Here is a 26099-nt window from a genome sequence, read left to right as displayed (position 1 = left end):
GGGTGACAAATGTGACATCTTTCCAGCATACGGCTCCAGGGCCGCCTTTATAAACGCCATCTTTATTGATACACATACAGACGACACAGAGTAAAATTGCTATTTGTATTCGAAAATGTTTATATTGAAATCAAAATTTAAAGTATCTTTGTCGGTAACATGTAATTGAACATGTTAAGAAAAAAATATATGTACATATTCTATTTTTCATCCCTTTCCGCGCCTAATGGTGCATAAAGAACTGCATTGGTATGCAATTGTACTGGTTTATTACATTTTGCACAAAAATTAATGGTTTTGCTATCTAATTAATTTATGATAATACCTGACAGGCCACTAAGGGGAGAAGATAGCCATGTTGTTAATTCAATGTTAATATGTAATTAAAAACATGACAGAATTGGGATTACAGGAACTTAAAACGGAAGTTTTTTTACTGGATTATTTGTGTGATTTGCGTGTGAATTTAAAAAGTGCAAATATATATGCAATGTGTGTATTAAAACAACAAACGAGTTGAGAAAATAATGAAAATAAGAAAGATTTTTTGCCCAAGGCCACCACGAAATCTTTATAATCCGATTCTTATATGGATACATACCTTTCCGTATGTATTGGAATGTATCCAAGTATGCATTTTAGGGTGACCGTTGCACACCTGAAATAAAAACAAATTGTGACACAAATATTTTTAGAATCACAATTCAATAATTATTTTGTTAAATTAAAGCTGGTTTCGACAACAACATTATTTTTCAAATATTTTATATTGGTCGGTCTCGTGGTGTAGTGGTAAGCGCGTTTGCCTACCATTCAAAAGGTCTTGGATTCGATTCTCGACATGGTAAAATATGATTTTACATTAGAATATTTCATATTCTCTGGACTGGCATCTAAAACGTAAGACTGGTTATCTCACATTACGTAAGTAAGATAAGCTGCGATTAGTATACCAATGCAGTGCCCTATGCACCATTAAGTACGGATTAGGAATGGTGGTGGTAATATGTATTTTTTTTCCTCAATATTTGCGCTTTAAAAAATGTTAGCTTTAGTTTTATTTTCAGTTTGCAAACAGTAAAATATATCACTATATAAATACAATTTATAAAATAAAAAAATAATACCACTAAACATCTTTCAACAATTATATGTGAACGCCAATAGTCAAAAGAAAAATAAAAAATTGTGAATAAACCAAAATTTAGTTTTCATTATATGTTATTAAAGCAGTTTATTAGAATTTATATTAGATTTATTTTAATAAAATTTAATTTAAGATAGATGCAATTTATACGAATATAATTTTACTAGATTATTAACGTTTTTTTTTTATTAATACGTTTTTTTTTTATGTATGTCAATAATTATAGTAATAATAGTCACAATAAAATAAAATAAATTAAAAACAATGCGTACTCTTATGTAGTGTATCCGTTTTATTATTGTACATGTTAGTTAGGGTGAGTATATATATTTAGGGTGTGTGAGGGTGTGTGTAAATGTGTATGGGTGTGTGAGTATTATGTGTATGCGAGAGTGTGTAGTGAATTTATTGATCAATGTTTATAAAAAAATATCTGTTTTTTTTTTAAAAAAACCTTAATGAGTAAACATATTAACCTCCTTATCGATCGATGTAAAATTGTTAAGACTGTTAAGAATGCTCCGTTGTCGATAATACTGCGCAAAAATTGAAATAATAACTTAGTTAGATAAACATCCCTTTTGGTCTTTAAACTGTTATAACCAAGCATTCCCCTGAGAAACTCAGTAGGATACAGCCATGGATAATATCCGCACCCCTCAATGAGTTCCAAGGGTTTATGATTGTGCAATACTTTATTTATGATATCGCGTACACATTTTTTTACTCATTCGTGTATTTTATTCATATTTGTTAGCTCTCCAAATACTAATATAAGTACGTAGCGAGAAATCGACTGTTGTTTCATTTAGACATTTTAAAAATATACATTATATTAAAAGATTTGAGAATTTAAAAAAAAAAGAAAAATGTTTCATTATATTATGTTTAAGATAAAAAAATATAAAATAAATAGACTAAATAATACTGTAGTTAATGCATTAAAATTGGTATACGGGGGATCCGGCTCCCGCTCTTTGATCCGGCTAGATTAAATAAAATAATTGAGGGTACTATTTGCAATCCCGGCAACATCCATTATTCTTTGTTTTGAGTAAATCACAATGAACTGATGCAAAACAAACGAAAGCGTAAGCGTTTTTTTTTAAATATTTTTTTTTTATAACCAGTTAATATTTAATTTGTAACTAGTGATGAAAAAACGTGATTGTGTTGAGAAACAATAGTAAAAATTTTAGAGATTGTCAACTTGAAATAATCCAGACGAGATTTTTTTGGCTAGGGAGTTGAATCCAGTCTTTGTCTACAAAAGTTTGTAAAAACTCAAAATATTGTTTATATATCCACCTGGTATATTAAAAAGTATAGAAGTTAAAAAAAAAAATTCAGGCGTTGCCTAGTATGTTGGTTAAATAATTCAATAAGATGAATCTCACCCGCATAAATAAAGGTTTCAGCTCTTTAACGTGACAAACACCGACAGATGAAAAAAAATAAGGAATTTAGATGTTCAAATATGAGCAGAATGGTGAATGTTACATTGTGTAAAGTGGCCACTTGAACCAGCCAATGACAGGTCATAAGCACTGTAGATGCCTAGACTTCTAAATTACCTTCTCTTAAATGTTGTTTATCTTTGTTATAATGTGTTAATAAAAACATATTTATTCAAAATGTGGTTCAACTATCGACCTAAATCTATCTGAAGCGTAAAATTGATCACTTTTTATTTTTTTATACGCCCTACGGGCTTTAACATTTATTTGTGATACCTTCAAGTGCAGGAGTGTAGTAAAAATATATACATTATATTATATGAAGAAAGAATAACATAAGAAGAACAACATAAAAAACAATAATAAGTAAAAATAAGGAAATGTACCCACATAGGTATAGGGGTAAACAGAAAGATATTAATTTTATATTCATACATAAATACACACACATACATACACATCCATATGCACACATACACATTTCATGTACAAGATAATTGCAAAATGCTCTGCTATGCAGCAACCTAGTGCCCTATGCACCACCTATGTAATATTTCCGTGCAAGATGTAATTGACCATGGTCACCCTGGAATCAACTTATTACTTAATTCTGATGGTGTTTTAATAATAATTTGAAAGTGGCCCATACATCTTAAACTGAGATGTGTTACGTGTATCCTACACCATCACACTGCCATCTGCACATCGCATATTATGTACTACGACTACACGCACGCACAGCAAATGTTACTTCCTGTGACTGATCTTTGGACACGTGAGTGTGTGAGGTGTGAAGTAACCCAATGTGTGACGAAAATACTTGTTTTGCGCGTAAAACGTCACAAAACCGCGTATTAAATGAGTCATTTTTAATGATTTTTAACCTAAGAATTTGTCGTTATTCATCATACAAATATAGTCAACAAAACTTTGAAAAATAATTTCAGGCGTTGCCTAGTAGGTAAAATAATGAGGAAATATCACGGTTTTTCATAAATATTTTTAAAGTAATAAGGTTTAATGAAATACTGTCCAGTAAAAGAAGCATAAAAATATTTTTTAATTTGTACTTCTAAATTCCAGCAAAAACAGTTATTGCATTGGCCACGCCCCATGTTTATTTGTTCCTGACCATTCAAATTTGTTTAAAACATTGTTACGAATCTTGACGTCACAACTTTTAATGGCAAATATGCCGTGTTTTTCTACTGACATATTTTTAAAAAAAAGATTTTTTTTAATCATAAATGAAAACATTTCTCCACAACGTCGATATTGATTTTAAAAATACAATTAATTATTCTCAATCCATTTCATATATTTTTGTTGGTATTCGTAATATATGATATTTCCCGATTCATTTAGATTAATTTCAGTCGCGCCATAAAAGTTGTAAATAAATCAGGGGTTGCCTAGAATTAATACAATCATTCAGTCAGATGAATCTCATCTGCATCAAAAAAGGTTTCAGCTCTTTAACTACACAAAGGCTTGGCGGCTTGGCAGCCTCCTTAGCGTAGCGGTGAAGACGTTCGACTTACGCACGGATTCAGGTTTCGATTCCCGATAAGAACACAAAATTGGATGTGATTTTTCTCAAGCCTGGGTGTTTCGTGCTGTAATTGATCACTGTAATAAGGCCCCCAGGCCAGTTATGGTGCGGAAAAAAAACAACAGATGAATGAGTTGAAGAAATGTGGATGTTAAAACACAGGTTGTAAAGTGGCCACTCAAACCAGCCAATGACAAAGCCCTGTAACCCGCACACTGAGAGCTCTTTACAACTCCTTGGTGCGATGTAGACTCGAAAGTGGCTCAATGATTTGGGGGCTACATGAACTGAAGTACTCTCTTATGATAGAGAAAATCCAAAAGAAGTTTCTGAGAAAGTGCGAGTATTATCCTTGGCTCTACCCGACGAAATTTCTCCAGGGTATGCTTGGCTTTAACAGCCTAGAGACTAAAAGGAATGTTTATTTGACTACACATTTTTATCGATTGTTGCGCGGTGTGATCGATAATTCTGAGATTATGATGAGCATTGGTTTGTATCTTCCTGATAATTACCTAAGACAGCGTCAGCATAGATTGTTTCATATTCTGTTAAACAGGACCAACCTGCCTATGGTTATGCCTGTTGGAAGGGTTACCATTATGCTGAACAACATCGCTCTGGATATTGATCTGATCCATGTATCCGAAGGGGTTTTCTGGAGCAGGATTCTCCTACTACTTTGACATGAGTCTTTTTCATGTATTTTTTTCTTTTTTGTAATATGTACGTATTAAATATATGCTTGTAATATATATATGTTACATTTAAATAAATAAATTGAATAAAAAAAATTTAATAAATGCCGACACTTCCATATCCCTTCTCTAAAATTTTCTTCGCCTTTTTTGTAATATGTTTATACAAATATACCATAAAAAGTATTTTTACTAAGGATGAAAAGACTGAAAAAGATATTGAAAGGAGGGCGAGTGCCAGGAACAGGGTGAACGGTTTCACTGAAATCTACTTTGGCAAACAAATGTTTATCGCAGGAAGCAAAACTAGCAGTTCACATAAGAGTTTTTAGTGCCAACTCTAATGTATGGGAGCGAAGTATGGAATTGGAAAAATAATGATGAAAGAAGGTTAAATGCTGTCGAAATGCGATCTCTCGAATGTATTGTAAAACGATGTATGATAGGTGCACAAATGTCGAGATCCGTGAACTATGTAAGGCTGAGACTTGCATTTTCAACAGAATCAAGAAAGGGGTGCTGCGCTGGTTTGGACGTGTAGAGCAAATAGACAGCGAAAGAACGGCTAAAAGGATCTACGATGCGAATGTTGAAGGATGCAGAAAACGAGGAAGAGTGATAAAGACATGGCACGATCAAGTCTATCAAATACTTGAAGATGGACATGTCAAGAGTAGGAATAATCGGCGTATGTGCGTGAGAAGATGTATGAATGTAGAGGAAGCGAAGTCTATATGCAAAGACAGGGTAATATGGCGTTCTATCCTCTCTACCTAGCGGGGTGATGGTTTGTTTGTTTGTTTTATTTGAATTTCTTTATAGACTGAAATTATCTCTTTTCGTTCAAAAGTTATGGTGTTTTAGAAATCGCAAGATCTTCCTGAACATTTCGTTCAATGTGACTCCCGTGTTTTATCCTTTAGGGTATGGGAGTTTAATTATACCTCCGCGTTAATAATAGTAAAAATGCAAAGTTTTAGCTTAAATACCGTGAAAAACATATCATTCAAATCATTTCCAGGTACATCCAAGACAAGTTTTTTTCCATTTTTATTTCCTTTCTCTTTCATTGAGACGAGATGTTTTGCCTTTGATCTTCGCAACCTACAAACAGTATTGAGCTTGGTACGTCTTTTTTAGAGTGTATTAATTATTCTCGCATCCGGAATTGCATCATCGGACGATAAAACAACCATTTAAATTTGAAATATAGAGATGTTTCAACAGAGATAGAGAACCTCTTGAGAAAGGAATGTAGAAATGAAATTAATGTTCATTGATCATGGTCAGTATTTTTTAAAAACATTTTTTTGTATTTCTGTATATTTTTCATTTGAGTTTGAAAAGCTTCGCTTGTGATTGGCGCGTTCACCTACCATTCTTGAGGTTCTGGGTTCGATTTCTTACAGGTTGGACGTGATATATTAATTTAAAAGGTGGTTCTACACTGGAATATTCAAATGTTCCTCGACTGGCACCCGAAGCGTAGGACGGATCATCTTACCTTAATGTAACAAAAACTATCAAAGCACGCTGCGATTGGTGTACCGATGCAGTGCCCTATGCATCATTAGGTGCGGAAAGGAAATGATGATGATTATATGTAAAAACCCAGTGGCTCAATCACAAATAACTATAGACGGAAAATATGGAAAATATTCCAAAACGGATATTTTTATTTATAATTTTTCATGCTATTTATTGCATTTAGTCGGCAGCGGCGGTTGACAATCCAAATGTTAAGAAAAACAGTCGCCATAGTAATTGTAATTTAATTTTCACTTTTTCGTATTAGATACTCCTTACTTTTTGACAAATGCAATATATTGTATTATTTTTTATAGTTAACGCCGATTTTTCGCCAATGAACTGTATTTATTTACGAGGAAAACAAAAAACAAACTGACACGAACGTTGGCTTAAAGAGTAATCTTAAGTCAACGCGAGTGTAAACTCGCATTGACTTATGATTGCGATAACTTAAGCATATTCATTATTGTTCATTATAATAGTTCAAATGCTAAGCATGTTTTTAAGCACGTCTATAGTTATTTGTGATTGGGCTACAGACCAATGCCAGTTTTATCAGCCTCATTTTACTCAGTTGAGTTTTTAAACCACTCGACTGGACAAACACAACATTGTTTAACCCAGATAATAATAAGATTTATATTTTAACAGAGATAGAGAATTATCATTGATATGGATAATATTTATGATAAAAAAAACAGATTTATTATTTTAATTTCTTATTTACCGTCTTAAAACGGAAGTTATCGCTTTAGATGCAGTTCTCGCCAGCAAAAAAAAGTCACGTGTACTTTTACTTCTCATTAATCATATTGTTTCAACTAAATGTAAATTGCTGCATTTTATTGGTAGTCAGATGGCAGAAGGGACCATCTGTAATTTTCAAAAATGTTCGGGAGAGCTGAAATACGACTCAATTTAAAACATTGATCCACAAACTAAAATATTTTAGTGTTGCTTTTCAATAATAAATTACCAATTTAAATTATGCCATTTTTTGCTCTATGTGTATTTCCTGAAATATTAATTAAAACTTTTGAAAACTAAAAAACAGAAAAAAAACGCAAAGGTATATAAATTATGGCGGTCTTAACATTTAAGAAATAATAGAGAAGAAATAACTTTTTATTTCTATGACTCATCTTCGATTTTCGATTGGACCTTAAGTTTTATAAGCCCATTCATTGCTTGAGATGTATAAGACGTAATGCTGAATCGTCACTATCAAACCAGCTGACATTGGCCTGAATATGCCGTATTTTTAAACACTACAAAATGTTTTCATATTTCATTCACACCATGTTCAAGCAAGTGGTTCGTTACTAAATACTGTATACAATAATTTGTCTAAACTTTTATAAAGGATCGGATGTTTACTTCATGATTGAACACTTGATTTGACTGATCGGAATGCGAAGTTCAAATCAATCATTTATCAATAAATCAAGTGTTAATATTATTTATCATAATGTACCTGCATAACTATAGTTATTTTTTTAATTAGTTTATTTTAAAGGTTACTTTCAATATATCTTCTTTTGAATGAGCAAAAGTACAAACAATTGTTTTCAGTGAATTAAATTGTTTTTTTTTTTTTTAATATCATTTCACAACAATAATATGGACGCACAATAAGTTTTTCTGGGTTATTATGCCGTGTGTCGTTCGTACTCTCTACCGACGTTTCGGATCGCGTTACAGCGTCCATCATCAGGGTTGATGTTATTTGTGTATGAATATGTGTTACGTTAGGTACTTAGAATTTTTACCGTGTCGTAGTCGTTTTTGTGTGATGTTATGTATTTGGGACTTGTACCGTGTCGTAGTCGTTTAGATTAATGTGTACCATTATGTACTTAGGATCTATACCGTATCACAAATCTGAGTTACATTGCAATCTTTATGCGATTTCTTTATGACTGGGTACCAGGATGTTTTTAATCGCATCCCATCATCTCTGTTTATGTTGTCGGGATGTTTGTAAATCTCAATTGCTTCTTTTACTAGTCGTGTTTGGTGGTTCTTTGGCCTCTGATCCGAAACGTCGGTAGAGAGTACGAACGACACACGGCATAATAACCCAGAAAAACTTATTGTGCATCTTAACGGCCGTGAAAATCTAAGAAGTTTAATAATATGGACGTCTAGGCTTAAGTGGCCACTTTGCACACTGTGTAACATTCACCATTTTGCCCGTGTTTAAACATCCACATTTCCTCAACTCTTCCATCTGTTGACTTTTGTGAAGTAAAGGAGCTGAAACCTTTATTATGTGAGAGAGATTCATCCGACTGAACCAAATCACCTACTAGGCAAAGCCTGAAAACAATTTTCCAATTTTATACTTCTCCAAAACATTTAAGTTTGTAAGTGATAATTCTCGATGGAAGTTCATTGTAATTTATTATATAAATAAAACACGAGTGATACTTTAATCCACAAATTTGTATTTGTGGATTAAATTTGTGACCATATTTATTTATTATGTGGACCAAATTTGTGGATTAAAGTATCACTCGTGTTTTATTTATATGATAAATTATACTTCTCCTTTTACCAGGTAGTTAATTCAACAATGTTTGAGTTTGTCCAAATGCTTGCAGACTGGCTGGATTTCCTCCATGGGGAGTTATTTATATTTATTTCAACAGAGAGGGAAAACATTAGCATTAACAGCCAATGACAGGTCGTAAGCCCTGTTAATGCCTAGACGTCCATACTCCCTTCTCAATAATGTTTTTTCTCTCTGTTGAAATAAATTTAAATATGAATAACTCCCTAGGGAGGAAATCCAGCCAGTCTGCAAGCATTTGGACATACTCAAACATTGTTGAATAATATGGGGTTAAAGTAGGTTTTAAACATAAGGATAAAAAAGGCCTTCACTAAGAAGCCTGTTTTATAATTTTACAGAACGCTGAGACATTCTCCGGAAACACAGTGAATTTAAATATTTATTTATTTTAACATTTTACAACAGAGATGAAGAACATTTAAGAGAAGGTATTATAGAAGTCTACAGGGCTTATGACCTGTCAATGGCTGGTTTAAGTGGCCACTTTACACACTGTGTAACATTCACCATTCTGCCTATATTTGAACATCTATATTCCTTCAATTCTTTCATCTGTTGATGTTTGTGAAGTTAAAGAGCTGAAACCTTTATTTATGCGGGTGAGATTCATCCAATTGAATTATTTCACCTACATACTAGGCAACGCCTGAAAATATTATTTTATCAATTTCTATACTTCTTCATGGACCAGGTAATTTATCAACAATATTTTGAGTTTGTCCAAATTTTTGTAGACAGCCATTGACAGGTCATAAGCCCTGTAGATGCCTGAACTTCTATATTACCTTCTCTTAAATGTTCTTCATCTCTGTTGTAAAATGTTAATATAAACAGCTCCCCAGGGAGTTGAATCCAGTCCTTGTCTACAAAAATTTGGATAAACTCAAAATATTGTTGATTTATTTATTTCACAGTTTTAAAATGTACGGAGGTTCATTGTTTCAGGTACTGACTATTTAGGGAATTTCTGTATTTAGGTAGGACCTTATTTTTTACATGTGTTTTATTTTCATTAAATGATACTTTTAAAAATTAAACAACAATAATAACATCAAAAAATAAAAATAGATATATATTTGACAACATAACGATAATAATAAAGGTTTAAGTTTGTAAGTGAAAACTCTTGATCGAAGTTCATTGTAATTTATTGTATAAATAAAAGACGAGTGATACTTTATTCCAAATTTGTGGATATTCCAAATTTGTGGATATTCCAAATTTGTGGATATTTCAAATTTGTGGATATTCCAAATTTGTGGATATTTCAAATTTGTGGATTAAAGTATCACTCGTATTTAATTTATATAATAAAATAATAAAGATTAAAAGTAAATTTAGGAATTAATTTTGAAAAGTTGTTAGTTTGAAAAGTTCTTTCTGATAACAAGACCGGGGATTACTGTATACATTGCGTTAAATCTACCTTGCTAAAAGGGTACTCGCAAAGGTTTGCTTTCGGCCTAATAAAGCTCAACCGAAATCAAGTGAGGGTTATCACTAGAGCCCTTACAGGGAACTGCAGATCTTTAACATAAAACAAACACCTTGCTAGAATGAACCTTTCCGAAACTTCTATATGTAGGTTCTGCAGTGCAGATGAGGAAACATCTATACACATTATATGTGAATGTGATGCTTTACATAATAAAAGGAGCCTCATCCTCGGGAGATGGTTAAAGCTGAGGAAGTTAAAGAGCTCGACCCTTTCTTAATAGTCCAATACTTTACAGATCTGGGCTTAGAGGGGGGGTTTAGCAAAATGTAAACTCTCGCCTTCCACACAGTAGTCAGGCTCTTTATAGACCTGGACTTGGAGGGCGAGAACTATTCACGGGACCCGTCACAATAGATTTTCACAAATTGTTGTGACGTCAGGAACTTGCATAGCACGGACCTTCACCACTTAAAATAATAATAATAATAGTACAGATCTATATCTGCGAGCGGTGCATGCGCATCAGAAATTGAAAGACGCATCCTAATCGCAAACAACAAAATGACTGGACTGACCCTTTGTCAAGATCGGGGCATCTCCAAGGAAACTAAAAGGTACGCAGTGCGTACGCTTGTGTATTCAATATTCTTATATGGCGCAGAAACATTGACAGTTAAAACACGTGAACAGGGGAGAATAAATGCGTTCGAGATGTGGTGTTAGCGTTGAATGCTAAGATTCTTATGGACAGCTAATGTCTCGATACTGGAGGAACTCTACGTGAAAGTTCGCCTATCTGCCAACGTATCCTGCAGTTCTTCGGACACATAGCTAGTCGTGACCCAGAAAATCTTGAGAAAAATATGATCACGGGCAGTGTGCCACGATAAAGAAGCAGAGGCAGAGCTGCAGCTCGATGGATTGACCAGGTGAAAGCAATGTCACGGGCGACCCTTAAAAGAGCTGTGGCGAAGGCGCAGAGCTGTGAAGGGTAAAGACGCATTGTCAATGGAATGGCTGGAGAGAGTACCAACGATTACGACCCTCAGAACTGAGGACGACAGAGAAGAAGTATACTGAACTGTAAATACGAATAAAATATAGTTAATTTTTTTCACAAATATATTAATAGAACATGTTTCACAACTACAGAAAACCGTTCAATATTATCATGAAAAGAAAAAAAGATTACTCTAATATAGGGGACCAATAGTGAGATTTTTACAATATAACCGGGAAGTGAGGTGGTTTTTTTAAAGTTATATATTTGTTAAAAAAAAATCGTTTTGTCAGCGCTTGGATTTTTTGAAGTTTTATCATTGTAAAATTCTCCGCCAGTGACGTCACAAGTTCTAGTGGGAGAGTTCTGCTGATTAGTGAGTTGGCTTCCCGGAAGCTGGAAATCTATCACTGGTTGATTTTTAAGAACATGTGATGTAGTTAAATTTTACTAAATTTTTCGTATGTTTTTGAGAATCTTCGCCGTATTATTAAATGCTGTAAGAAAACATCAAATTTCCCGTAACAATGAACCAATTGATTGACCAATTTGATTGATTTTTACCATATATTGTAAAATAAGCGTTTTACAAATTTACACCCGAAAAAAAAATTACCACACCGTTGATTTCAAATGAACTTTGCTTAAAATGTATTTAACGAAAGTAAAAAAATAATTACAATAAAACAATATAATTTTACGAATAATTAGATTTTTATTCTTGTGATTTTTTATTTTTGTGAAGTGATTTGTATTTGTAAAGGTATTTATTTATTTCACATAAATCTTTTTATTTTTTCTTTTCTAAATGAACACCTAACGTATGTTTTATTCGTGTTAACTAAATTCAACTTAAAATATTAATTACCAAATTATTTAATCGGATAATTATTAATCGTTATGTTCACACTCCAAACAGTGCTAATTGAACGTAGTTATACAGAAAAAAGCCACTCCACAATTTTGAAAAGAATAGACATTGGTCTTATCGAGCTCAAGAAGGTAATTGTGTGTTATGAGCCAGGCCGTTTTCATACAAAAAACTGAAATTATCTCTTTATATCAATGAATGTCACCTCATACATTCAGATATTGTATGGGGTTTTATTCAATATGAGATCTGGCTGCTTTCTGCAAAATGCATATTTTAGGTTGTGTAGTCAGCCAGACTTAAAAAAAAACCAAAATTCCTTTCAAAATGATCAAATTGTGTTGAAAGTTTTTACTAAAAAATAATTCATTGATAATTTACAATTAAATACCCTGATATAAACATAAAATAATAATATCAACAAATCACAACAGGGATGGAGAATACTTTAAAGTTGTAAATATGCAAGACTAGCTACAAACATTCGGACAAACTCAAATATTGTAATAAAACCAACTGGTCCAAGAGGAAGTTTTTAAATTGGAAAATTGTTTTCAGGCGTTGCCTAGTATGTGAAATAATTCAGTCAAATGAATCTCTTCACAACAATAAAGAAAATAAAGAAACAATAAAGAAAAAGAAATTCACTAAAATCAACAAATGGTTGAATTTAAGAAATATGGATGTTCAAAGATAGGCAAAACGGTGAATGTTACACAGTGCATAAAATGGCCACTTAAACCAGCCAATGACAGGTCATAAGCCCTGTAAATTCCTAGACTTCCATATTCCCTACTTTGAGGTATTCTCTATCCCTGTTGTTATTTGTTGATTTTAATGACTCCTGAGGGGTGAAATCCAGTCTTTTGTCCACAGACATTTGGACAAACTCAAATATTGGAATAAAATAATATGATTAATACATAATGACACAACACACGTAAGAGTTTTACTAGGGCTGACAGCTTTCTGCTAAATGCTTACCTTAGGTTTGGTGGTCAGCCAGACTTGAAAAAACATTAAATCTTGTCATATGCATAATACATCTATTTTATGTATCATAATAAAACAAATGCATGCATTATTTATCATTTTTCAAATTGAAAAACATTCCACCTGTTGTGTAGATTTGATTATTCACTCTTTTCACAAAAGTGCTATTATCTCACTTCTCAGTTTTACTTTTCTGTGGCTGGCTGCTTTCTGCCTAACTACGTTCAATTTCAAACCTACGTATTCGTTTATAACTAATTATTCTTTTATATCAATTATGGTGTCAGTCATAGTAAGGTTCTTTGTACTGGCCAAATCAACGCATAAATTAGATAACCACATTTTTTCTGGCACACATTCATGTATATAAATTAAGATGGTGTCCTCCACAATCTACAATATTAATTTATCTAATGCACAATTGCTAATATAAAACATAGTTCTTCAATCAAGGTTATAAGTTTGACAAATTTGTTGATAATTTGATTTTTTGTACACTGTGGCAAGGCGTCAAAGATTATATTTTTTATAAATATGAATATTTGCATAGCATAAAACATGTTTTGTAAAAACTAAATATTTTCCTTGTGCAAAATCACAACATATATTTGATCTACCTTCCAATTTCAAAACATCACTGTTTCTTTATCAATACTTATAATAAACCAACATGAAGTATTTCAGCTGAAAGGCTGGAAGTCAAATTTTTTGCCAAATTAAGTTATGAATGTCGTTTTGTTCATATATTCAGATTCTATTAATGCTTAAAACATTGGAGTCCTCCGGTTTACCACTACTGAAATAGCTGGGTCTAAAACACCGGTAGTGCAATAATAATGGAATCAGATATGAATTTACTAACTATGATTTTTTATTAAATACTTTGAACTTTACATTGAAAGAACAAATTATACCTCCTATAAATATTTGTATACACACAACAAAGTGCAATGGAGGATATCAGTTTCATAATGATAATTGCCTTCAAATCACTGAAAAAAATAGCATTAAATATTTAGGCATTATAATTGATAAAAATATGAAATGGAAGGAGCAAATAAATAATATTGTAAATAGAATGAGAAAACTTAAATATGTATTTATTAGATTAAGGAATATATTAACCATCGAAAAATTAAAATCAATTTATTTTGCATTCACCCAATCCATATAACAGTACGGAATAATCGGATGTGGTGGTGCTTTTGAAACAAATATTTTACCAGTTGAAAAAATACAAAAATTAATTATGAAAGTTATTTTAAAAAAACCGTCTACTTTTCCCACTGTTCAATTATTTAAAAAAAATAAGGTTTTAGATATAAAATTGCTATAAAAAAAGAATTGTTTGCTTCGAATACATAAAGATAAAATAAATAGTAGTATTTCTAGGTCTCAAAACGTAAGTACGCGACATAGAACAGGTGATAATATCTTAATTCGTAAATTAAAAACAACTTCTGCACAACATCATTATACTTACAGAGGAATATGTTTCTTTAATGAAATGAACAAAGATAGTAAAAAGTACAGTCAGGAATACAATATATTTAAGAAAGAAGTAAAAAATTACATCTATAATTCTTCTTTATGTATCACTGATTGAAAACATCGTTAATATCTTCTTTGTAATTTATTTATGTTATTCTAAGAATATTATTGATTAAAATAAAATAATCTATCGTAAAACTTCACTCCCCATTATGTACACAAGAATTGTTTACTTCTTTTACGTAATGGGAAACGTTAATGTAAATAAATGTATTTGATTAATGTAAAAACTTGTATTTAATTGTAATATTGTATTTTAATTTGTTATTAATAAAAATAAAATAAATTTTTTTATTGAAACTTACTGAGAGAAGAAAAATTATAGATTAACTGAATTTATTTAAGATTGTAAACTTTACATGGAACTGTCCAAATCTATTAGCACTCTGTAACTTCAAGGTACCTGGATGAAGGACTCGTCAAGTACCTCCGTTTAGTTGCAACCATTTTCAAACAGTATACTCATATAATGCTATACTGAATCGACTCCATGTGCTCGGCAATAACTATTCCGACGTTGCTGATATTTTTTACATAAAGTAAAGTTTATGTAAATCAACTCTATTTAATCATTTCAAAGATGGTGAACGCTAATTAAATTTTTTCGATGATAGTGCTTTCTATGTTTACTTTTGTATGGGTACTATTGTGTACCATATTTACGTGTATACTTATTTTTTTATTTTTTTTATTGAGACAAAAGAATTTTATTGTTTTAAATATACTTGTATTTTGACCTCTTAAGGAAATTTTTTTTTTAAAATTTTTTTTTTAAATTTTATCTGCACACGTTGTTTAATTATTTTTTTAAATCTAAATATGTTCTTTATACAATACTGCTGTGTTATATATAGTATCTATGTAACATAATACTTTTCAATTTATTTTCTAGTTTTTCACATTATATTTAAATGTTTATTTTATTTTAAATTTGTATCTTTTTAAAATAAAAGGCACTGCGTTCCGTGTATATTGATAAATAAATAAATAATACTCATACTCTCAACGAAATTCGACGGTTTGCTGGCATTAAAGCAGTGGATATCGAATAAATTCCACAATTTTTTATAACTACCTCTAACGCAGTGAGGGATTTTGCACAAGATTAAGTTTTATTGTCATAATCAACCATACCTAACCATTATGCCATTTCTTTTGCTGTTAATTTCATTATTTTACTTTTTTTTTTTTTCACATACTGTTAACTTTCAATTACTGTTTTATTGCTATTTATATAATGTCATTAAATTTATTTCTACCTGTTATTTTCATAAATAATTCATGTTTTAATTAATGGCGCGTAATTTAATTTTTCTGACTAAAAAAATTTTATATGTTAATATTAATAGCTCCCCAGGGAGTTGAATCCAGTCCTTGTTTACAAAAATTTGGACAAACACAAAATATTGTTAAAAATACATTGTTTTTCATTCAATATTCTACTTTACTTTTTATACTAAGTCCGAGAAGGAATTAGGGCGCGGGCCGGGCGGTTAGAACAAAAAACATTGAAGTCGCATAGTGTTTGAGTGTCCGTATTTTAAAAATTTTCTTCTTAAATATTCTTATCAAAAGCCTATAAATTAAAAAAAAAAAACAGCAATAAATTGTGTTTTTACTTCGAGAGATACATTTGAAACAGTTTGACAACTTCAAACCACTCTTCTGAACAATTTACCAAGAGTAACTTCCAGCATTTCAGCTTTAAGGTGATTTTAAACGGAAATATGAAAATAACTTTTCATAGATGGCGCTTTTCTAATTTTTTATTGAAAAATGCCTTTTTTACGTTTATTATTAATTTAAATTTTACAAAACTTGGTTTGCGAAAACTTTACACTATATTGATCGTAACAAATAGCATAACAATATAATTTAGGTCCTTTTCATAAAATATTTTTCTCATTTTTTGTTTTGTACACCATTTTGTGGAAAGGATCCAAATTTTACTTTTATAGCATTTTTTTAAATAAATATAGTGTAAAGTTTCCGCAAACCGAGTCTTAAAAATTTACATTGTAATTAAACCCAAAAATGGTATTTTTCAATTTAAAATCATAAGAACGCCATCTATGAATAATAAGTTTCATATTTTCGTTTTGGTACAGATTGTATGTCTTACAAATAACCGTCATCACTTTAAGAAACATATTTTATGTCTTACAAATAACAAGTCTAGTTTACACAGGCTGCCATTACATAGAAAAGAATACGAGGGTAGGTATGTCTCAAAAAGTTGGAATGTAAGATATTTTAAATAACTAAATATTTCTAGAAAAGGACTGTTATTTAACAATATGTATTTTTTTTTAGTGATCTCGTGTAAGTTAAATTTGTTCTGACGTTTTGGCTACCATTGCAGGAGCCATTTTTAGGGTAAACCTTATTTTTGTTTAAAAAAAAGAGTTTATCTACTAGTTATTTGTACAGTGTCGCAGTCTGCAGTCAAATAAATAAGTAGAGACGTATCAAAAGAATTTAAACTTATCTTAAAATATAAGTTATTTTCGTGTTTATTTTTTACTAACAGTTTGTTCTATTTTCTCAGCAGATTGTCCACACTGCGAGGATGAAGGGACCCTTGGCATTAATCGATGGACAATGCCACTTTTAAAGCTGGGAGAGAAGCGATATTACCTTGGGATATTCTTCAAGGTAAGTCACGATCTTTACTGAATAAAACAAATAAAACATTCACACGCATCCTTAATGCAAAGCAAGGTTCACTGACTTTAAATTATTTCATATTAAAACAGCCAAGTAAATTTTGAAAATATTTTTACTCTCCCCCTGCCTCGATAAAAATAACTTAATTGATCTTGGAAAACTTTCATAAAATTTACAGTAATTTTATTTAACATATTACAATAGAGATGAAAAAAATTTTGGAGAAGGTAATATAGAAGTTTAGGAATCTACAGGGATTATGACCGGTCATTGGCTGGTTAAAGTGGCCACTTTACACACCGTGTAACATTTACCATTCTGCCCATATTTGAACATCTAAATTCCTTCAATCCTTTCATCTGTTGATGTTCGCGAAGTTAAACAACTGTGATGAATTAGATGAATCTCACCCGCATAAATAAAGTTTTCAGCTCTTTAACTTCACAAACATCAACATATGAAAGAATTGAAGGAATATAAATGTTCAAATATGGACAGCATTGTAAATGTTACTCATTGTGCAAAGTGCCCACTCAAACCAGCCAATGACAGGTCATAAGCCCTGTAGATTCCTAGACTTATATATTACGCTCTCTAAAATTTTCTTCATCTCTTTTGAAATGTTTTTTAAATTTTTATTTTTCATAAATTTTATAAAAATTACATGTTTTTGTACAATTTTAAATATATCTACTTTTACACATCTAGTAAATGTTATCACTGTAACTCTACAAAAAAACAGCTAATATTAACAGCTCCCCGGGGAGTTCAATCCAGTCCTTGTCTACAAAAATTTGGACAAACTCAAAATATTGTTAGTACCTTTATTTATTTTATAATAAGGAAGTTGAGCCCTACTGGTAATTAGATACAAAAATGTTTTCTTACACGCAGTAAAAATTAGAGCATAAAATTTTTGAAAATGTATGAAAAAATTCATTTAAAATATTATAAAAACTAATTAAAACCAATAATAAGACAGTTGTGAAAAATTTCCGGTTTACATAAACTCAATGGACTAAACGAAAGAACTGGCCGCGATAAGAGAACTTGATACGTCCCACGTGGAGTAATTTCAGAAATTCAAAATTATAAAAAATAAGAACGCTGATTTACGATACAATATTATTTTATAAAAAAAAAATTCGCTTAGTTTAATAATGTACAAATAAAAAAATATTTCTAAAAACCTCTTAACTTCCTTATTGTAGTCTGCATTTCCTTTACGGCTTGTTTCACCCATCACGTAATGCAGGCTGTAAATATTAAGTGGAATTACTTTGCGAAGGACAAGATATCAGTGGCGAATGGTGATTTTATTTACAGGTAAGCTATAAAAAAATATCATTTATTTGTACCTACATACGAGGTACATAATATAATGTAAGTAATATATACTAAAATAAATATGTGTACATTTATGTTTTTCCTTTTTTTTTTAAAATGTTATTACTATTTTATTTTATTTTTACATCTGAGTATGTTTTTCATTCTTTATTTCAATTCTTAATTTTTAATAACCGTTACAAATTTTCTTCATTTTTAATATTATTTCTATTTGTAATTACTTACTACAAACCACAAACTTTAAAATATATTTTTTTCACTTAAATTTTATTTTTTAAACAACTTTCATTTATGTTTTTCTTTTTCCTTCTCTTTTTTATACTTTTATAATTAACCTTACATATAATTGCTTTATAATATGGAAACTTCACTGGTCCATTAGAATTAAGTCTAATTGTGTAAAATATTAAACTTTGTAACTGTACTGTATGTTTCCTAAATAAAAGAAAATAAAATACTGTAAATTAATATTTTTCTGTGGTTCTGTGTGATACAACAACTCTCATCCATGAAATCAAGTCAAACGATGTAACTTCGTGATATACTATATTATTTATTTATTAGGCCGCATTGTTCTATTAATTAATAGTGCTAAAAACGGCCGCGTGGAACGCTAAATGTCCAGCAATATGACGCATGAAAGTAATTATGGTCTCATGTCAAAAGTACCATCTCAAAGAAAAATAGAAAAAATGTTTTAAATACTGTTTTCCAAATCAAGAATCTTCAAATAATTTGTTTAATCTGAAAGTTTAATCAATGAGATAAAACCCGCACTGAGGTTAATATATTCAAAATATAATATACTTATTTGTGAGACAAACCAAGATGGAATAATCGGCTAGTTTCTTGGCTCACCGCAGGCGCTGGGCGCGCTTTATTAAAATTTATATTTATATTAGGATAAAAATGCAAACGGTGAAAATGATTTAAAATAAATGTCAATTATTTTTTGGTTTTTCTGTAAATAAGATTACAATAAAACATTATTATGGTTAGTCAAATATAAGTAAGCTGCGCCTAATCGCTTCTATCCACGGTTCGCCCCTGCAAGATATGAATAGGAGATGGATATGGAGATAACTGCTAAACTGCCAATATGTACAAAAAATACGACCGCACTAAGTGCAGAAATCGTATTTAGTAAGCGAATTACCCTTTTAATGGGTAAATTCTGACATTCAGTCGTACGACTTCTGAGTGCGTACGTAAAAAAATAGTGCATAAGTTCCCGCTCTAGTATAGTTATTGGGAAAATACAAACTCATCTCTTTTAATACATTTGTATTGCATTAACTTCAAGAAATCAGCTTTTAGAAATGTTTCCCAAGAAAAACATGACGACAAGATTCGAGAGCGCTGTAATTCAGCATCCTTGCTTGAAATAATAACGGATACAAGAATGCATAATTATTATATTTTCGCATTATTATAGAATCGCAAGAATTACTTTTGAACCTTCTCTATTTCAAGGATGTGGTTCGAAAGTGTGTGTCCAAGTTTAAGGAGCTGAAATTGATGCGGTTGAGATATATCTAACTGATTTATTTCACCTACATATTAGTCAACGCCTGAAAATATTTTTATTTGTAACCGACCGAAGATTCGATTTCGGCCAGTATCGGCCAGTTTTGGACAGTAAAAGGAGTTTCAGTTTCAGGCAAAAAATGGCTGAAACTTGAGCTCAGACGAAATTTGCGGTTGGGATGTGTCGGGTTGCTTTACTGTACTAGGGTGCATCGTATTGCTCGTGATTCGGCCGCATAACCTTTAGTTTGTTCTGGCTTTCGGCCGGTGGGTGTTTATTTATTTGTGTTGTTGGTTGTCATGTCAAATTGGTGCCTTTTATTTCATTGTGTACTTTATTCAACACTTATTTTTATGAACTTGTTGGGTTTAACAATAAAAACGTCATTTTTGGCGTTTTGAAGTGACTTTTAACTTATTTAGATATTAAGTTTTGATTTGATTATATACAGTTCAGATTTTTTTTATTGTTTTTTTAAAATTTTATTTTCATAAAATTCATATATTTTAATATACACATAGAAAATTTCAAGTCGATCCGGCGATTATTTTCGAAGTTACACGCATATTTATAAAGACGTGTCAAAGCGTTTGAAAGTTGGAGGCTGGAGTGGCAGCGCTTACCTAGAACGCTCTCCCTTTTATTTACCTGCCTATTTAGAGCACACGAGAGGGAAGAATGGTCCATAAACAACACCGACTCGAGTTATTAGAAGCTGCCAAAGAGACGGAGGGTGTATTATATGGCCCTGGAATAGACGACTCGATGTAAATTGAAAAAAAAAATTTTTTACTCTATGCAATGTGCTTTTGAAACTTTAATCGCGTTTTTCTCAAAACAGTGTTTTAAAAGCCGGTGACCAAGATTTATCGGAAACGGCTTGACCGATCAGTCTCAAATTTCAACACAAGCTTTTTATGTATATTTTTTAGTAATTAATTGAAGATGTTTTCTCACCTATGAATATTTCTATTTTTATAAACAATTTATGTCCAAAATTTTCGTGAAAAATCGTTTTTTTTAGAAGCCGCCGTTTTGTAATAAAAAAATACTTTGCTTATTTTTTCGATTAATTAAAAGATATTATTTTTACGAAATCTGTTAGGTTTTTTCATTTTAAATGATCCATTTTAGTCATATCGTGGTCTCCGGAAAGCGCCTTTTTTGAAAGGAGCTACTAGAAAACAACTATAGCAGCTTTCAAAATGATTATTTTTACAAATTAAAAATAGTTTAAATTATCCGTAATATGTGTACAAATATTACCATCAATTAATTGAAAAGGCTTTTTTTAGAAAAAAATATTTTAAAATCGCCTCTTTTGAGACTTTTGACTGTATATAACCCCTTAAAGTATTAATTTTCTGTGTGTGTACTTAAATATAATGTGCATTACGAAAATGAAATTTAAAAAAAAAACGATATTTTTAAAATTCTAACTGTAATAAACAGATGCTGAAATTCGGTTTCGGCTTTGTTTGGTGGTCTCTATTTTTAACTTCTTTTTGGACCGATTGACTAAAAATTAAAAACACATATTTTATTTTATTAGGTAGTTAGAATAAATTGCTATTCGGCAATAATAAATTGTAAAAGGATACTATCAAAGTTTTTATACTGAAACTTATCGGTTAGATTTCGTTCAACGACAATGTCTTTTATGTTCTTGCACAACCCACGCGTCCATCCAATTTGCATCTGTTTGCAATGCGATGGCTTAATCGCCATGCGAAAATGCATTCAGCTAAGTACCCGGGAGTTTGTATCTCTTGCTTAATATTACATCTTGTACCTGAGAATCAGTAAATATTGATTCAAACAAACAAGTAATTAATGTATACGTGTAACAATTGTATTCGGCATTACTTTATTACGGTTATTTAATCTATTACATAATGTAGACTGTGAATTTCAGAAAAAATAACATTACGAGTGCATTTAATGCTAGTTAATGAATCGGATGGAGATAGCAGCTAAACTGCCGATGTATACTAACTAAGTATCCCAATCCCGCCCAACTTAAAATAACTTACAGTTCATTGTAAAAATATACATATATTTTCTTTGATTATTGAAAAATATATATGAGCACACGAAAATAACATTTTTATATGTATAAACTTAACTTACACTTTATAAAAAATTCAATATTATCCATTTTAAATCTCGAAAAAAATGTCATAAAGTAGATGCTTACATAAATAATGAACATCTAACTAAAATTGAACATGTTAAATACTTAGAACTAACGATAGACAGACAATTGACATGGACAATATTTAATTACTAAAGTGACGACATTATCGAGTCTTTTTTTTTAAATCAAAAACTTTGTTTCAAAAACGGAAAAAATTCTAATGTATGAAGCCTATGTACAAACTAAAATATGTTATACGCAAGTACTATGGGAAACAGGATATCAAAATGACATAAACAGACTACAAAGACAACAAAATAAAATATTAAAGTTAGTATTTGACCTTCCCTATCTAACTGCTAGAGAACTTTTTAAACAAACTAAGCAATTAAATATAACATAACCAAACTATTTCAACTAGAATCATTAAAACTTATCCATAAATTAGCCACTAATGTAATTGTAGACGAAGAACTAAAACATGTAAAAATTGTAGTCAACATGGACATAATACGAGAATATCAGAAAAATATCATAACTTTCTAAAACAAGACAAGGACAATTAAGACTAATAAACCAGGGACTGAAATTATACAATTAACTACCAGACAAAACTAAACAAAAGACCCAGACAAACTTTTCAAAAGATGTAAAAAATATTATTTTGAACAACAGAGTATGAATAAAAAATGTTTATATTATTTTTGTAAAATTAATGTAATAATCGGTAAGGGTTAATAAATAAATTTTCAAATAAAAAAAATAAGTATTTATATAATATGAAATATATTTTCTTTATAATAATAAAAATACTTTATAGTTTTATTCCACTTTTATTTATAATTATTTTATAAATTTTTTACCAGTGACCGGGTTTCGTCGTGACCGACATCGTCAGACTGGTGTCGGTCACGACGAAACCCGGTCACTGGTAAAACATTTATAAAATAATTATAAATAAAAGTGGAATAAAACTATAAAGTATTTTTATTATTATAATTAAAATGCAGTTCCACCAAGAAATGTCAGTAGAAAAACTCAAATATATTTTCTTTACTAACTTTGTATACTTTGTAGAAATCTATTATTGGTTCTAAGTTTATACACTATATCTATTTGTTTTCTATAAATATGTATGTGGAACTGTTGGTTTCCCAAATAAAATAAAAATAATAATAAAAAAATGAAATACAGAAAAATATGTCCGCACTAAACGCAGGTTGTTAAGTAAATAACAGCATTTATCGATACTATTCCTGGCCGATTACCTTTCTTTCCCATCCTTCTTTTGACCCATCCTTATGGTACCTACCTAACATCAAGATAGGAGATATTCAAAATTAGAAGATTTGGATTTTGAACAAAAACAATACAACATTTTTGACTTCACAGATAAAAAAGTGGTTGGAATCGTCGCGCGTCGTGGAAAATATTGTTCCATTTTATAGTTCATTTTGTCATCCTGTGCTCGAAATTGAAGAATATTCACACCATATTAAAGGTAGGTATTCATTCCATGTTTCTATCTTTTCTTCAAATATTTCACTATCACAAAACTGAATGAAATTCGTTTTTTCATTTACAGTCAGCCCTTTCGTTAACACAGGTATTGTATTTAGCAAGCGAATTGCTCATAGGTGAATTTTGACTTGCATTTGTACAGCTTCTGAGTGCGCAGGTGCACGAGATCTTGGTCAGGGCCCCCTGATTACTATAAGAAGTTAACTGAGTTATCTTCAATAGTCTACAAAAGTAAATCGAATTCTGTACTAATATGTGTAAATTTGCATGAAACTTTTAAGTTTATTCGTTGATAACCTATTATTTTTAGTTTTTTTTTTTATTTTTTAAATCGATATTATTAATAGACAATCGAAGAATATTTTCGTTCGAACACTTTATTTTATTGGATGGATGAAAAAAATTATCATTTGGCAAAAAGCCCGCCAATGTACAAAAATATATTATGTACCAAAAGTCGTATAAATAAGGTAACTATTACATACCCATTGTTATACCGACCCAGGGCCGCGATTATCAACGGGATCTTCATCGGGATATACTGAGACGGTATAAACTAATATCGATATTTATGTACGAAAAAGTGTATATTTGTATGAAAATTCAAAGTGTCTTCGTCAGTGACCGGTAATTGAACATGTTTAGAAAAAAACATGTAAACACATTCTCTTTTTCATACAGGAAACATTATTTTACTTTGTAGATCATAATCGAGGCCCTGGGGTGGTTTTCTGAACCGCTCTCGCGGCCGTAGAAAACACTTTATTCCGTGTATTTTGTACGTAAATACACGAAATAAATGGTTTTTCTACGGCCACGAGAAGAAAATATGACGACGAGATTCAAGGGGGTTGTAATCCAGCTCCCCGATAGAAATAATTATGGAAACAAAAATGGATAATAAAAGGGTTTATATTTTCTAAGATATAAGAATCGCAAAAACTGCTATAATATGGCCTTTAAGAACTCTGAGGACCTCTTTATCAAAACATATTTTCATACATTTTACTCGATCTGCATTTTGCAGCTAATAAAATATCGTACACAAGATTTTTAAGTTTCAAAATAAATTTTAACGTGAATTTGATTCTGTGTTAAATGTTTTATTGTTTTACAAATGTTCTAAATAAATATTGTTGCAATACGTTTAGATTGTCAATACATCGTAATTTTTCTATTATCTGAATATTTTATCGGTTATAAGTTCAGGAAGTTTGGTAGGTACGTGAAATTGATTAATCAAATGTAACGCTTTTTAATAAAACCTTGCTCAAGCCAATGGTTGATTCAAATACTTAGAATTCCAGCAGCCATTTTGTCGTTATTATATTGTCAAATATATGACCGCCAAGGTTTGTTTTGGAAAATAGTAATGGCGACTATAATGGGTGAGGTCTTTTGATGTGAAACCATGCAAATTAGATTCACAATAACTAAGTTAATAAACCGGTATCAACAAGAGGCCTGGTAACATTCTTCAAGATCTGGTCAATGAATCAAACTCATAAATATTATTAAACACTACTTATCATATCTTAAATGCCATGGTTTTTAGTTGGCAAAATTAGCTTGTTTTATCAACAAAACTGATCAGTGGTATTATATATGAATTAGGGTGTTATCGCAACATTAAGTGAACGGCAATCTGGTAAGGCCTATTGCGTCTCTGTATGAGGACGGCACAACATGAGTCAAACAGGGATGTGTGATGTCACCATGGCTGTTTAACGTTTTCTTATTCTGACTATGTTTAAACACCCATAAAATTATTCAATTCTTCCATCTCTTAATTTTTATGAAGTTAAAGAGCTGAAATCATTATTGATGTGGATGAGATTTATCTGATTGAATCATTTCACCTTTGTAGGTGTATGTACTAGGCAACGCCTGAAAACATTTTCCAATTAAACGGGACTCACGGCTCAAAGTTCCGTGGTTCGAATCCCTCTCTACCTCAACTTGATTCCCATTTTCTAATAGTGAGTTATTTACATTTCGTTGAAAATGGCTTTCAAAATGAAATATTTGGTGAAATCATAAGAATACAAACATTTATTTTTAATTCTTCTTGGACCAGATGGTTTTTC

The 26099-nt window shown here is 30.9% G+C and overlaps 1 protein-coding gene across 5 annotated transcripts in view; it reads left to right on the top strand.

The window, feature by feature from the left end:
* tfc (Brevican core protein triforce) overlaps positions 1–26099 on the top strand; it is a 275893-nt gene that overhangs the window by 219240 nt on the left and 30554 nt on the right. For 3 of the 5 annotated variants that reach the window (XM_088237239.1, XM_088237236.1, XM_088237237.1), the window contains one exon: positions 17361–17467. In XM_088237239.1, the coding sequence (XP_088093365.1) occupies positions 17361–17467 (107 nt within the window). The remainder of the gene's footprint in view (positions 1–17360; positions 17468–26099) is intronic. The other 2 variants (XM_088237240.1, XM_088237238.1) reach the window with 1 other exon arrangement.

Source organism: Micrasema longulum, unplaced genomic scaffold, assembly GCF_059751315.1.
Source record: "Micrasema longulum isolate JH-2025_06_02 unplaced genomic scaffold, ASM5975131v1 h1tg001675l, whole genome shotgun sequence".
NCBI lineage: Eukaryota > Metazoa > Arthropoda > Insecta > Trichoptera > Brachycentridae > Micrasema > Micrasema longulum.
The sequence above is the reverse complement of the archived record's forward strand: the minus strand, read 5'-3'. Positions and strand labels throughout refer to the sequence as shown.